General features: G+C 35.0%; 1 protein-coding gene across 2 annotated transcripts in view; it reads left to right on the forward strand.

Moving 5' to 3' along the window:
• Positions 1–16,627, forward strand: part of SEMA3E (sema domain, immunoglobulin domain (Ig), short basic domain, secreted, (semaphorin) 3E) — a 279,602-nt gene that overhangs the window by 169,321 nt on the left and 93,654 nt on the right. For both annotated transcript variants that reach the window (XM_011927688.1, XM_011927689.1), the window contains exons 3-4: positions 11,993–12,052; positions 14,708–14,827. In XM_011927688.1, coding sequence (XP_011783078.1) covers positions 11,993–12,052; positions 14,708–14,827 — 180 coding nt within the window. The remainder of the gene's footprint in view (positions 1–11,992; positions 12,053–14,707; positions 14,828–16,627) is intronic.

Raw genomic sequence — 16,627 nt, forward strand, 5'->3', positions numbered from 1 at the left:
CGCCACCATGCCCGGCTAATTTTTTTGTATTTTTAGTAGAGACGGGTTTTCACCGTGTTAGCCAGGATGGTCTTGATCCCCTGACCACATGATCCATCCGCCTCGGCCTCCCAAAGTGCTGGGATTATAGACGTGAGCCACCGCACCCGGCCTCTTGCAAATTTTATTGTACTTATTATCACAACCACTTTCAGACTAGTTACTGATGAATTTCATTTAGGTTAATTTTGTCTGCCTTCTACTTACCCTTATATCCCAAGCCACCTATCCACCACCTACGCACTTCTGCTCTGGCAAACAGGGAATCCTGTTTCACAGTGTGGCCGTAATTGCAACCTTGGCTGCACGTTAGTAAACACCTGAGGATTGTGTGAATAATATTTGTGTCTTGGCTCTACCTCTATACTGATGTGAGGACTAAATAGTGGTACGTTCTGAAACTCTCCCAGATGATTGTAATGTGCATGAGGATTGTGAAATGCTGGGATATTAAGCATCCTTACTGGTCCTGGAAATACCGGTCCTCTATGTGGTACTAAATAATTATTTTCTAAATAATAACCAGAACTTACATGAATATACACACTTATAAGGATAATTTTTCCAAATTTTGAAATAGATAAGAATCTGTAATTTAATAAACTTATTGTACTGTATTAGTGTTTTTAGATAATGTCTTTGCTTTCTAAATTATTTAACTCACTGCATTCCCAGACCATGCGATAATACTCTTTCCCAATGAATTTCTGCTCTGTTGTACCTATGTAACATTCATTAAAGACCCTAAACCCTCACTACAAACTGCAAAACTCAGTGCTGACACTAAAGTGTACTCTTCACTCTAAAACTTCCAATTTAGTAACTCCATTTGCATTATCTAATGTGAGCATCTCCCACCTCCTCAAAGAGAATAGCTTTTGCATTTTACTCTATCTAAAACTCTCTAAAATCCCCAGATAATGTAAGACTTCTTAGATGAGAATTCTGGTTTCAGTCAAATTCTGATTTAACATTCTAAGAAATTGAAAAAAAAATGTGTTTTTGTTGTTGTTTGTATTTATTATTTATTTATTTATTTTGCTTTCTCTAGTGTCCTTTAGTGCAAAAAGACCTTTAGCTGAACTAAAGAAAACTATTATCTAAGTAAAAAATTAAAGCATCTGAGACTTTCTGATCATAATGTGACAATATCAGGACCTTGTATGGATAGAATACTTGGAAAGGGAAAAACAAAACATCCTCGTAAACTTTTTCCACTTGATTGACCGTAGATTCAACCCACATCTGCATTTGTTTCTTAAAAAAAAAAAAAAAAAGAAGTATTTATAAGCTTCAAAGTCTCTAAATTGGGATAGGGCTCTAACTATTGGCATTCATGGCTATTCATGTTTAAATTGCCTTTCATTTTTTCTCTTTTTTTATTAAAGAGTCCTCATTAACTTTTCTTTCACTTACTACTCAATTGTTAAATTATAGTTCTGTATTGAGGAAGAACATCCAATCTATTAATAGATAATTTGAAAATAAATGTATATGTTTCTTCTCATACCCATTCCCTGCAATTTATTTATAACTCTTGTAATTTCAAGATGTGACCGGAAGAGATAACGACATTTTATTATGTGATGACTAGATTTTCTGGTTAGGAGCTTTCATTCGGCAGAATTGCATTTTATTTCTACATAATGCATAGTTATTTAAACTTCAGTTGCTGGTATAATTTAATTGAACTTAAGTCTAAGAAGATTTAAATAGATTCAGTAAAATTGTTAAGTTTTAAATAGCTAAAACAGCAATTCATGAATAATTGAATATATTAGCTATAAAAAACAAAAGTAATAACTACAAAATATCTTGGTATTTTGTTACAGTCAGCCCACTATTTGCACAACTATTCTGTTATCTGTAATTCAATTATTTGAAAAAAAAAAGTATGGAAAAAACATCCCCTGTGACTTTAACACATTTTAATACTGTGTACTAGCATTTTATTTATTTATTCATTCATTTATTTATTTATTTATTTATTTTAGAAGGAGTCTCACTCTGTCACCCAGGCTGGAGTGCAGTGGCGTGATCTCAGCTCACTGCACCCTTCGCCTCTAGGGTTCAATCGATTCTCTTGCCTCAGTTCCCAAGTAGTTGGGATTACAAGTATGTGCCACTACACCCAGCTAGTTTTGTTTTATATTTTTGGTGGAGACAGTTTCACCATGTTGGCCAGGCTGGTCTCGCACTCCTGACCTGAGGTAATCCACCCGCCCAGGGCTCTTAAAGTGCTAGGATTATAGGTGTGAGCCACTGCACCCAGTCTGTAATGGCATTTTGAAATAGTGGTTGTGATAATATTGTTTAGTCAGCTAAAATTAGTGTTAACCAAAAATAAAATTCCTCTGGATGTTATGCATGGTAAGGTTTTCTGCATTGCACCTAAAAATGTTGAAAGCATTTCTCTGTCATTTTCTCTTTTCTATGAAAAAAACTTTTTTAGTTATTCATATTCATATTTATTTATATTTACCAAAAAGAAGCACTAGATCTAGTATATTTGTTTGTGTTTCCTTATTGTTTGTGTTTAACAATTAAAGCCAACATGTTAATTTTAGTTTTTATTTTATTTTAAATTATTTTAATTCAATTATATTAGAGGACTTTTTGAAGAGAGCAGAAACCAGAGTGTAACAGCAAAGAACACAGATTCTATAGCCATGTTGTTAGGGCTCCCATCTGAACACTACCTCTTATTAGATGAGTGATTCCGGGCAAGTTAGTCTACAGCTCTGTTTCTCAGTTCTCTTAACTGTAAGAACAGATAGCCATAGCATCTTTCTCTTCACTTTTGTGAGAAGATTAAGTGAGTTATTAAGTGCCTAGAACAGTGCCTGGAACATAGTAAGCACCGCCTTAATATTTGCTGTTTTCATTGTTATTAATGAAGCTAGATGATTCTAATGTGCTACCATAGAAAGTGAGGGATAAAAGTATTACATATTTTTAGGTGTTATTTAACTAAGTTCTAGAAAGGTATATGGGGACACAAAGTATGCAAAAATGAATAAAACAGTGCCTACCCTAAAATATTTATAATATAATAGACAAGATAGATATACATGTGCCATAAGTGGCACAATTTGAATAGACAATAAAGGTTCAAATAAAATGCTAAGAAAGTATTTTAGGAGTGGTTCCTGGAGGAGATATAATTTCAATTGGACTTTGAATAATAGAATTTTGATTGGGAGTGAGAACATAGAAAGTAGGAGTAGGAAGGACAGAAATTTCAGAGCAGTGTAGAATAATGACTAATGTTTTGGCCTGAAGTAAATAGATAGATTGGGGGCATGTGGGTGGGAAAAGGTTATGTAGTAAGAGTTAAGGATGGGAACCACAAACTAGTTCATGAAGAATACTGACTGCAATGCTATTGAAACGGAATCTTCTAGGCAATGCAGGAGTCACTGGCAATGCAGGAGTCTCAATATGGGCATAAAATAGTTAGATTTGTAGTTTAGTGATTACTTTGACAGCAGCATGATGAATAAATGGATGGAAAATGAGAGTAGAGCCATGAAGCCAGTAAGTGGCAGTTAGAATTGAAAACCAGGTACATCTGTACTAGAAGCCATCGTTGAGAACCAGGTTATTGCTTTGAGATCAACTTCCATATTGGTCTTCAGTGTGCCATTAGTTTTGCTAGTTCCGCCTCTGTTATGAGGTGTTTCTTTCTCCTTAGCTCTTATTCCCTTTGCATGCCTGCATTTTACCCTAGTAATGGTTATGAACTAGTATAACAATTAGTTGCTGGTGAGAGTAGTAGAGAAGAAACCACTGACTGGTATTATATGTAACTGTACACCCTTTGTTTACTTATAGTAAGGATTGAGAGCCCCAGGAGACTCCAGTATTCAATCACAGATAACAAGTTATCCTGTCTATGTTCTGTCTGAATATCCCCTTGCAATCTGTACACATTTGAGAGTTACTAAGACTTCCTAAAAAATAAATCAAAATTATTCTCTGGAAGATATGAATACTTGTTTAATGTATAAAATTTTATTTTCTTTTTTTCCATTTCATGAAAAAATAAAAAATGAATCTGTTTATATATTTAAGCCATATTTTGGCAGAACTCATAGAATATTTCATATTTGGTAATAAACTTTCAGTTTTAGAAACTTTGATCTATAGTTTTTATCTTTCTAAATTTCAGCTTGTTTTTCTAAAATTATTCTCACTACTATAATTTAAAGCTAAAACTGGGCCCGGTGTAGTGGCTCACGCCTGTAATTCCAGCACTTTGGGAGACCAAGGTGGGCAGATCACCAAGGTCAGGAGTTCAAGACCAGCCCAGCCAACATGGAGAAACCCTGTCTCTACTTAAAATACAAAAAAATTAGCCGGGCATGGTGGCGCATCCCTGTAATCCCAGCTACTTGGGAGGCTGAGGCAGGAGAATCACTTGAACCTGGGAGGTGGAGGTTGTGGTGAGCCGAGATCGTGCCATTGCACTCCAGCCTGGGCAACAAGAGCGAAACTCTATCTCAGAAAAAAAAAAAAAAGTCAAAATTACACTACTTAATTTGGATATCTATACATATTATAGTTCTTTTAGATAATTCTGTTTATAAAAATATTCATATCTTTCTCATTTATTCAACTTTATTGTATCAAAGGTGAAAAAAGTTATTGTATTTTAGAATTTAATTTTTTATTGAATAGAAGAAAGGCATTTATGTACAATTTGCACATAAAAGTCAGATGGCATTTCACATTAATGATACTAATTGAATAAATTTTATCCATACAAAAGACAATACATCAGGCTACAAACGTTTGTGTGTAGTTGTCATATTTTTCTAGTTCAAATGCTTAGGAGAATAAGCTTTTTAAAGTACAAATTTTGTCCATAGTTCAAAATATTATAATTCTGGCATATAAACTACTTGAATAATGACAGTCATTATAATTAAGTATAAAAGCATAAACACAATGACAGATAATGTGTGTCAGGTTAAAGATTATCATTTATAAACCATTAAGATTATTTTAATGTGTTATATTCAAAATATATTTTCTTGTTTTTAATAATATTTATAAGATCTATAATTAAGATGTACATTGATGGACACTGGTGCAGTACATAGATGTAAATATAGAAAGAAAACTCCAAATGTAGGCAAACACTTTTCATTAGAATAATAGAAATAGGAAGAGAATATAAGATAAAATTATATAGGCTTAGTCACTTAAAATATATTCTATGAAGATAGACATATTAACTGGATTGTTTTATTTACTCTTTTTAAATAAAAAGATAATCTAATTTTTACAGTTAAAAATTATTTCATATTCATTAGTTTGTTTGTGCTCTCCTAAATCTCTGAGTGTCATAACATCTTGTAACAATAAGCTGTTAGATCCTTAATCCTGGTATAATTATGTGACTCAGTGGGGAGTCCAGAAAGAAAATTACCTTGTAATTTAATTTATACTTTATTTTATTTTTCTCCATTGAGATATGCAAAAACAGTAAATGGCTTGTTAATGTGCAGTGGAATGATTAAATTATATTGTAGGGGTATTGTGATGAAATGATGTGTATTTAACCTCTTGCTTTTTGCATCTTTTTTGGTACAGAGATTTTGGAAATCACATTACACGCTGTTGTTTAACGGCCTTTAAAAATGTTTTGTGCAGAACAAATAGCCTAATTTTATGGGTTTTTGTTGATGCTAAACTCTGGAGCAGAACCAAAAGGCATCCTGACTGCCAAAACAAATGAAGAAAATCATTTCCCTGACTAGCTTGGCAGAATGTTTTTATGTGATGGTTTTAAAAAATAACTTTCCATTTCCAGTGAGGTCTTTCTTTGCCATATATTGTCACCTGAGTTAACGTTTGGATGCAGTTCTGAGCCTATTAAACTGTTTAAAAATACCAAACAAACCAAAATAACAACAATAAAACTTTAGTAAACCCATATTTCTGCTACTCCTTTGGAGAGTCCCTATGTGTTGAACTTTAGAGCATGTTCATACTTATCTTCTGTCTCTCTTCCATCTACTCAGTGATCTGTTCGACATCCGTCTATCTTTCCTCAGAAATCCTATGAGTCTTTAAGAGCCTAGGTTATTGCTAACATCCTGCAGTATTTCCTTCCTGATTAAACTGGAAAATTTTACTTGTTTTATTCATTTAACATGTTATAGCATTTTCATGCCAACAAACCTGATCTCTCAAACTTCAGTGTAATCTCCTTTGACAGATTGACTTTACCAAGAATGTGATAAAAGGCATATTGACTGATACAAGCCAATCAACAGACGTTGAAAAGCAGAGACTGTGCTTAAGACATTGAGCCAGATAGGCACTGGTAGTGAGACAGAAATAAGTCACTGCCTTGCCCTCTGTAATTTATAGTCTAATAAGAGAGCTAAAATTAAGTACACATCATTGTTGTCCTAGATAGAGAAAATAAGAACACTATGAGGGATTAAAGGAGCGAGAAATACTAACTGTTGAAAAAACATCAGCAAAGATTTTGTTGTGAAACTCTTTGGGAAATGCACCTGAAAGAATAGTTTTGTTATTCTTACAGCAATTGCCATTGTTAGTTTTGCTGCTAGGAACAATGCATGTTCTGGCAATCCTAGAAAAGCCATTATTGTCTTCACCATCACATAATATCTTTGTGACAAAAACTGTGAAGGGTCTGAGATTTTATCTTGCTCTCAAGACGGGTTAGCCTGTCACAGTTTCATAGATGTTGTCAGAAAACATTAGACTCTTGGGTCAGAGACAAAAGACTCTATTACTCATGGCACAGCAGGCAGCAAGAGCTTCTTGTTTCCATCAGTGTCTTTGCCCCTCAAGTCCTGCAGGAGGTGATGTGTGGCAGCCTAGGTAGACACTGCACTCAGTGGATGTGTGTCACATCTCAGGGACCCCAAGCTTAGGAAGCTCCCAATCTTATAAGGGGGCTGTTAGCAAAACTGTCTAAACTTTGTCTAGAGGAAGATATAATCTTTATCTCCCGGTCAGGAAACAAATCTTCCATTTACCCTGGAGGGAGATTCTATTTCTCTCTTTTCAGGCTATCTGAAAAGATATTCTGGAATAAAAGCTGTCAAAAGATGTATAAAAATGCTATGGAGAATTAACCCCTAAACAGTGTGTTTAACTGGAAATGATCATTTTGAAACCATTATTTAGGGGAATACAGAGCAATATGCGGTAAAACTAAAGTTTAAAGAAGTCTTCATTTTACATAATAATGAAAAATGAGTAAGAAGGGATGATACTATTGTAAAAAGAAGCAGAGCCTATATCTCGGAAGTTATGTTATAAATATAATGCATTATTATGGAAGAGGTATTATCTAATCTAGTTACATTGATAAGGGAATTAGTCATGAAAATCTTTCCTGACAGATGACCCTAAATGAATTTATATTTTATTATATACATGATAAAATACATATATTTGTAACATAGTCTATATATACATGCACATGTTCTAGCCTATCTATTTGAATAATTTATACATCTACAGTAAAATCATAATTCCCAAATCAAATTGAATCTCAAATTAGAATGGGTCTTAGAGGTTATTTATTAAAATCTATCCCTGAGTTCAAGAATGGTTTTCCAAAATAATAGATCAGGTCAAGTTTGTAAACTCTGCAGCCTCACTTCTAGAATTCACCCTATAGTGGGGTCAGTGACTCCACTCAGGTGTATGCAAAGCTGCACTTGAACCGGATATTGGCTGATATCTTTCCTAAATCGTACATAACCCACTGATGGATTTACTGCCAACATCAACATCTATTCTACTATTTTACGTGTGTGCTTTTTGCTTTAGGATTGGTTTTCTTTTATATCACCATTCTTTCTGTGTTTATCTTTTCTTGTGTTGCAACATCAAAAACAAAACTGTGCTTTCACCTAAAGTTTATATGCCAAAATTGTGTTTTCCTTTAAAAGTTTATACACTACACTATGAAAATTAAAGAACACCTCATGCTGAATATTGTTAGTAAAATACTGCTTGGGGCTCATTGCACCAATGAATAAGAACATCAAAGTAACATTTTATGCCTATAATTCAAACCATAGAGTGCTTGTTTCTATGATAATAAAATAAATCAGATAGCATTTATCACTATAAAATGGTATTATCACCACTTTGATAAACTCCCAATATTACTCATGTATCAGGAGCTGGATTGGGCTACATAATGTGTAAGTTAAGTGACACACCTCTTTCACTTGTGGGATATACATGCCTTACCTGATATTTTACAGGGCATGGCTTTAAGAAAAAGCAAAAGCGTAAGTCTTATTTATTTTTCCTTTTTTTTTTTTTTAATTGAGATGGAGTCTCACTCTGTCGCCCAGGCTGGAGTGTAGTGGCGGGATCTTGGCTCACTGCAACCTTTGTCCCCCGGGTTCAAGCAATTCTCCTGTCTCAGCCTCTGGAGCAGCTGGGACTACAGGTGCACACCACCGTGCCTTGCTAGTTTTGTATTTTTTATAGAGACACGATTTCACCATGTTGGTCAGGCTGGTCTCGAACTCCTGATCTCAGGTGATCCACCTGCCTCAGCCTCCCAAAGTGCTGGGATTACAGGTATGAGCCACTACACCTGTCCTAAAAAAGCTGAATCTTGAACATATTTAGGATTCAAACAAACATGAGATTTTGGAAACTAAAATGCCTGTAGAAATCACTCATGTAAAAGAAAAGTCTGAAACAAATCAAAATATCTGTTCCATTTCAACTCCAGAGGAATGTTGCCACACAGGAATGCATGCCTAATGTTGCATTTCATCATATTTTTCTAGGGAAATCGGAAATAGGGATTTTTATGCAAGATTTTTAATTTTTTAAATGTTGGCTCCTAACCTAAAAATAATTACAATTTACCACTAAATAAAAAAAATACCACGAATCAGCAACATCTAATATTTTGTTCGATAATCAGAATGTCTTTCCAGGCTGACAGAGCATAAGCTGGGATGGTGATGGATAGAGGAAGGGGAGGCAGAAGATAATAGAGACTTTAAGGGAACAAACAAACTGCTGTAGACAGAAGAGTCTGTCTTGTTGTCATAGGCCTACCAATACAGTCTAACAACAGTAAACATTGACACTGGACTGGAAAAGGCTCTACCTGAATCCTTCTCCACCAAGGTCTATGAGGATTCTTAAGCATCCTGAGGAGAAAGAGGTTGTTTGTAAAAATATTAATGATGTCTTGAGAGGCCCATGCTACTTGGCTGTGTTATTTTGACTCCTTCATCAAATTCTTAGGTAGCCTGGGGTATTAATCCATTTTCATACTGCTATAAAGAACTACCGAGATTGGATAATTTTTAAAGGAAAGAGGTTTAATTGACTCACAGTTCAGCATGGCCAGGGAGGCCTCAGGAAACTTCCAATATGCTGGAAAGTGAAGGGGAAGCGAAGCACCTTCTTCACAAGGTAGCAGGAAGAAGTGCCGAGCTAAGAGGGAAAAGCCCCTTATGAAACAATCAGATCTTGTGAGAACTCACTCAGTATCACGAGAACAGCGTGGAGGAAACTGCCTCCATGATTCAATTACCTCCACCTGGTTTCTCCCTTGAAAAATGGGGATTATGGGAATTACCATTCAAGATGAGATTTGGGTGGGGACACATAGCCTAATCATATCATCTGGCTTTGATGGAGGCAATTAAGTAAAACCTGTAGAGTGTTTTGATGAGAACCAACATCCTGCCAAGATAAATCACCTGACCAGCTGAGCCCATGAAATTGATATGGTTGCATGAGATGGTGCTCCCTTGAAACTCCCAGGGAACCTAAGAAAGGAGGTGGACTGAGCTTTTTCATTCTGATGAGGGAAGGTGATTGATCCAGCAGATGTGGGGATAAACAATGTTAAGTGGAGACTTAAACTCTTGAGCCACAAAAGCATTTGGTAACTGACCAGTTGCTACAGTTACTCAAATGTATCACATTCCTTTGTTTCCACCCATAGATTTATTGGAATGTGGGTTTGCACAGATAAATAAGAGTTTTTAAAAGAAACTCCCAAAATAATAGTATCTCTTTGATAAAGCTGTGGTAAGGATTAAATTAGATATTATGTTTAAAGCACTTGGCACAAAAATTGGAAAACTTGATAATGCTAAGTGAGGGTATGGGGGCGTGGATTGCCGGTATAGACATGTAGCCATTCTGGAGAGCGGTCTGGTACTACATTCACAGATGCAATACTTACTTGCCCTGAGACCCAGTAATTCTTATCTCATGTATATATACCAACGATTTTCTTACACAGATCCAAAAAGGGCATGTATAAAAAGGTAACAATTTATTTGATGTCATAGAGACTTGGAAGCAATCTGGGTATCCATCGCTCGGAGAGTTCATAAGAAAATGTGGGGGAACCACACCTTAACATTACAAAACACTCAGAAACGGCAGACTATATGTGTGCACAGGACTACTGAGGGACCTCAAAAACCCAGTTCTTAGTGAAAAAGATAAGAAAGAGATAAGATTTAGCTTCAATACTATTTACATAAATCAGAAATATATGCACAAAAAGCAGTAGTATACACTTTATAAGAATACATACAAATAAATAAGGTACCTGCAACAGGATACAATAGTTGCCTCCTGGGGGAATGGAAATAAAACATGGAGTGGGAATAAGGAAATAAATAATTAACTAAAATAAAAGAGGAACCTTTTAAGAGTGTTGATGAAAAGGAATCATGAATTAAGTAATATAACAAACTCAAACCTCTGCACATAAATTGATAAAACAAAGGAAGGAAAAAATAAAGTTCTTAACACAGTGCCTGGCACATAGTACAATTAATCCTATAGATTAAGCAGAAAGAGGACCAAAAGGAGTCTGAGAAAAGAAAAGGAAAGAAAGTGATAAAGAAAAAAATTTCTTTCAAAAATAACTAAGTTTTGCAATTAGAAATTTGTGAAACCAGTTAACAAGTATAGGTATACTGATTTCTGCTTGTGGTCTCAGGAAAGTGCTAGATACTATTGCAGGTGAAAAAGAAAAGTTTGATATATTCTACTTATCAGAGAATAAACCAACAAACTTAAAACATAAGTTTTAAGGAATGTATAAAGGAAGAAAACAATAAACTTAAAATGCAATGAAAACTTCTGGAAATTCAGTTGGAAATTGGTAGAGTTAAACAATGTTTTCAAAAAATAATCACTCTGGGAGGCTGAGGCGGGCAGATCACGAGGCCAGGAGACCAAGACCATCCTGGCTAACACTGTGAAACCTCGCCTCTACTAAAAATACAAAAAATTAGCCAGGTGTGGTGACGGGTGCCTGTAGTCCCAGCTACTCAGTAGGCTGAGGCAGGAGAATTGCTTGAACCCAGGAGGCTGAGGTTGCTATGAGCCGAGATCACGTCACTGCACTCTAGCCTGGGTGACAGAGCCAGACTCCGTCTCAAAAAATAAATAAATAAATAAATAAAAAATAAATAATCAAAGAGACAATATGGTGTGTTACTGGGTGATACATTATAAGTCAGCATTAAAGAGTCATTCATCCTTTAATCATTGTATGCAGCAAACATTACGGAGAGCCCACCACACAGCAGGTTCTATGTTAAGTAGTAAAAACACAAGAAACTGCAGGATGTGCCTGAGTTGGAGGAGCAGTTAGGTTTAATACGGGAAAGGGCTGGTTAAGGCATGGCTGTCCTCTGAAGGGCCAAGACTTGAGGTGAACTTTCAAATATATTTTTTTTAAAAAAAGAATTTATCATAAAGTAAAAGCCCAGAGATAAGTTTCTTAATTATGCAAATAATTATGTGAATAACACAAAGCCCCATTGTATCTTATCAGAAAATAGAAAAAAATGGAAATGTCTTGAACTATAGAAGAAAGTGAAATGGTTTTCGGTGTGGTTTATTTTTATATGTAGTTATCATAATAGTACATTATCTTTTATTTTAGATACACTGGCCTAGTACAGCTCTAAAAATGGAAGAATGCATAATGAAGGGAAAAGATGCGGTAAGTATTATTCATTGTAAATTAAACAAATCATCAATTATATCCCCAGTTAACCACAAAGAACTGAATCACTGAATTTTTATTGCTCTTGTAAAAGCATGTGTGCAATTTGGTTCATGAAGAAAAAAATGTATAGGCATATAAGACATAATTATGTAAAATTAATTTCAATGTAGAGTTAAAGGAAGCAGAGATGCCATTGAGATCTTGGTTTTTTTTTTTTTTTAATATCTTAATCAACTTGGGTTTATAAATTCCTTACACTAATGCTTATTTCCCATGTATCTGGCAGAAAAATAATTGCACGTAATTTTTTTTTCTAGGAACAGTTAAGCACATTCTTTGTGAGATTTCACTTTACATTGTTTAGTAAATTAGAAAAGAATGAAGAAAAAAAAGTCAACAAAAAGTTTGAGAGAGGAAATAAACACATTTTACCTATTCCTAAATATTTTTAGGGTCTCTTCTCCTTTAAGAAGCAATAGTCTCTTTCTTTATAGTTTCCCTGCTGAGTGTGAGTGGCAAAATGCTGTGCATCAGCCCCCGACACAGTCCCTAACACACTAAGACGTCAGTGATAGGACTTTCACATATGAGCAGTGGCGAGCTGATTTCGTGACACAAATGCATCCTGGAGGAAGGCCTGGACATCTGCCTGTGGAAGTGAACTTATCCTTTTTTTCAGTAAGAAAAAAAAAAAAACTATATAAATGACTAACACACATTATACCAACTCCTCATTCTCTGTAGCAGCTGGGTCACAGCCAAGGAGTGAGTCAGCACATTCCTGTTGCCTTAACCCACAGCATGATGCTGACTAATTGAACATATTCTTAGGCCATGTCAATCTAAGCTCAGCTGAGCCAAAATGTGGTCTAATAGGCTCCCTCTCAGATGTGACAGTGTGTCAAGAGAGGAAATGCAGGTGCTTATGGAAACAAACAACAGATGTTTTCACCATTCCTGAATGATCAGATTCTACCAAATATATGGGTCACCTGAAGAATAAAATATCGTGTGATTGCAAATTTGAAGAAATAAATATACCTGTGTGCTGTAGATAATCAATTCAATAGTGCACTCCTCATTCTTGCCAAGTGATTCCGCTGGCCTTTTCTCCTAACACTGTTATAGGATAAACTTTAAAGTGCTGAAATTGCAACAGGTCCTTATAAAACATGACATTAACTGATCATTACGTGTATTGATTTCAAGTAATACTGGGCACTAAAAGAGTTCAGTATTCATTTCATAATTTATTTTTAATGAAATAGCAACACCTAATTTGTCAAAAGAATGCTTACTAAAATTAATTTAGCCAAGTTGATTTTGAAGCAATTGTAAATGTTTCTTTAATTCAGTATACTGATCCCATTAAATTCACTTACTGATGGATATATTAAAATTTTATTAACATGTGTTATGTATTAGGTGCTATGCTCAATTAACTGGGAAATGCCGAGATGTGTAAAATAGATTCTGTCCTCAAGAAGCTCACAGTTGAATACCAATGTTGACAAACTAGAGCATCTAGGCCCAAGGTGGCTTGTTGCCTATTTTTATAAATAAAGTTTTATCTGAACACAGCCCCACACAGTTAGTTTTGTATTGTTTCTGGCTGCTTTCATGCTATAGCTGCAAAGGTGAATAGTTGCAACAGAGACCAGATAGCTCATCAAACTAAATACATTTACATTCTGGCCCTTTAAAGAAAAAGTCTGCTGATTCCCAGTCTACTACTATTTCTTACAGTAATATAGTAATCTTATCATAGTTCTACAACAAAATGTTGGTTTTATTGGCTAGTTTTCTGAATTTACTTAGCAATTCTCTCTGAAAGTGCTTTATGTGAATTTCTGAGTGTGAGGATATAAGACTTACTTTCCAAAACATTAAAATTCTGTTTGTCCTAAATACTGTATATTTTGAGAGGCTAAGGCAGGTAGATCGCTTGAGCCCAGAAGTTTGAGACTAGCCTGGGCAACATGGGGAAACCCCATCTCTACAAAAGATACAAAAAGATTAGCTGGGCCTGGTGGCACATGCAACTTCCTCCAGTAGTTGCAGCTACTCTGGAGGCTGAGGTGGGAGGATCACTTGAGCCTGGGAAGGCGAGGCTGCAGTGAGCCAAAATTGCACCACTACGTTCCAGCCTGGGCAACAGAGTGAGACCCTGTCTTGGAAAAAAAAAGAAAAAAAGACTGCATATTTCCATATGAATAACTATATTTTTTCTAATTTTTGGTTTCAATGACTTCATGCTGATGCATTGCTCATACTGTACTTAAAAAAACAACGGTGTTGGGAACAGCTTAATTACTTAGTGGAACATGTTGCCATGAGAATTTTTACACTTGAAGAAATTTCTGAATAGTGCTTTTTTCATTCCTCACTTGTAAACTAGAAAACATGAAAAATGATACACTCTCGTTATAAAATGTAATTTACACATCACCGCTAACCAAAATGTGTTTCAGTAACCCCAATTTCTTCTCCAAGTTCTTGTCCTCTTTTCTTCTACCCCTCTTGCCTCCTTCGCCCAACAGAGATTTATGGTAAAACATGAGCTTTCTAGGGCTAGAAAAAACAAAAATCAAAAAGGACTCAACATGTTTATTATACTGACAGATTCCTTCCTTGTTTTTCCTGCTTCAGGGTGAATGTGCAAATTATGTTCGGGTTTTGCATCACTATAACAGGACGCACCTTCTGACTTGTGGTACTGGAGCTTTTGATCCAGTTTGTGCCTTCATCAGAGTTGGGTATCATTTGGAGGTAAGATGTTTCACTCATTGCTATCAATAAAGATAATGCTTAAAACAATCTTGTTCTCAAAGAAAGACTGCAGCATTTCTTCCCAAGAAAGATAAATGCATTTGTGATGTACTGAATCAGTTTGCTTGAGACAGATAAATTATCTTTCTGGGCCTTCAAAATTCTTGTCAGGTACAAAATCTGTGAACCAATTAATTCGCTATGTACTCAATTCACTGAACAATTTTATTTGCTTAATTCGCCCACTTAAGAACATCTCTTAACATCAAACTGTGTTCTCTGTTGTGTTATATTAATATTTTCATTAATTTAACCACCAAACTGGAATATGTATATAGGTGTGTGTGTATGTGTGTGTATATATATAATTTACATAAATAAAATACAATATTTTACAGGGGGCATGCAAAGACTTTTTGATTCTGTAATTATTTTCTTATGGTCAGATGAGGTAGGGAATGCAGGAGGAGGGAATATTTCAAACTGAGTTAAGGTAAATATTACTTGGTGCCAGTTACAAATCTCTTCCACTAAGACTTTGCCACTAGGTGATACTGCATAATAAAAGCAAATCCCAACTGAATCCTGCCACACTTATAATACTTACTAGCAAGCAAGCTCAAAGAGCAGTCATATAACCTATTCCTGTAAGCTGAGTGAATCTCTACTCTCATTAATTTTAGGTACATTTTGAAGCACTGTATATCACAATTTTACCCTGAAGCATGTGAAACAATATACTCATGTAGAATCTGTTGTCTTTCATCTACATTGGAAGGCAGAGTCCTACACTAAGACAAGGCACAGATAAAAGAGAGTTCTAGGTATTCTGTTGTTAAGCAGCTAGACTCATGATTCTTATATTCCATTTATGAAAGTGCAGCAGTGGCCATAAAATATTAATATTTTAAGCCACCACATACAAACAACACCATTTCACCACTAAAATATTATTTCTGATATTCCTTATACTAGTTAACACTCAGGTGCAAATATAATTCGAAGTATTTGAAGTGCTTAATAGCTGCCCCTAGAGAGTGCCCGTGATTTAACTACTTCAGCTGTTAACTATCTGTAGAGGCAGATTCTATCATTAGCATATTTTAAATGTTAACTAGCCACCCCTAGTTGTAGATTAAATTAAGTAACATCTAAAATACTCACGGTGTATTTACTGAATCATTTTAAAGAAACAATGCAGTTGATATAATGGAAGAACTTTAGGCCACTGTAAGGTCAGAATATATAGATGTATACAACAAAGTATACATAAGTATATATGTGTGTATGTGTAGACACAGAATATATACCTCTTCTCGTGCAAATCTGCTAGAAACAAATTCAGTTTCATTTATTTTAAAATGCTTTTGTTTCACCTGTATTTTTAAGGGAATTTTCCTTCTTGTAGAGTTCTGGGTTAAAAGTTGCTTTGTGGTTTTGTTTTGTTTTCTCCTTTCAGTATCTCAAAACTACTTTGTCTTCTAATCTCTTTCTAATATAAAGTAAAGCTTTATTCCTATTGATGTTTCCCTTTTAAAATTGCTTTTATCTTTTCAGATTTTGTCTTTATCATTGCTTTTCAACAGTTTCAATAGTGTGACTATGTGTGAAGGAGTGGGAGGGATCAGTATCTGTATTTCTTAGGATACTGAGATTCTTGGATACCTAACGTTATTCTTTCCATCTAATTTGGTAAATTTTGGTCATTATTTTTTCAAATAATATTTCTCCTTCATTTACCCACTCCTTTCCTTCAGGATATACACACACACACACACACACACACACACACACATATAC

The sequence above is a fragment of the Colobus angolensis genome, unplaced genomic scaffold (genome assembly GCF_000951035.1).
Source record: "Colobus angolensis palliatus isolate OR3802 unplaced genomic scaffold, Cang.pa_1.0 Scaffold74, whole genome shotgun sequence".
NCBI classification, from domain to species: domain Eukaryota; kingdom Metazoa; phylum Chordata; class Mammalia; order Primates; family Cercopithecidae; genus Colobus; species Colobus angolensis.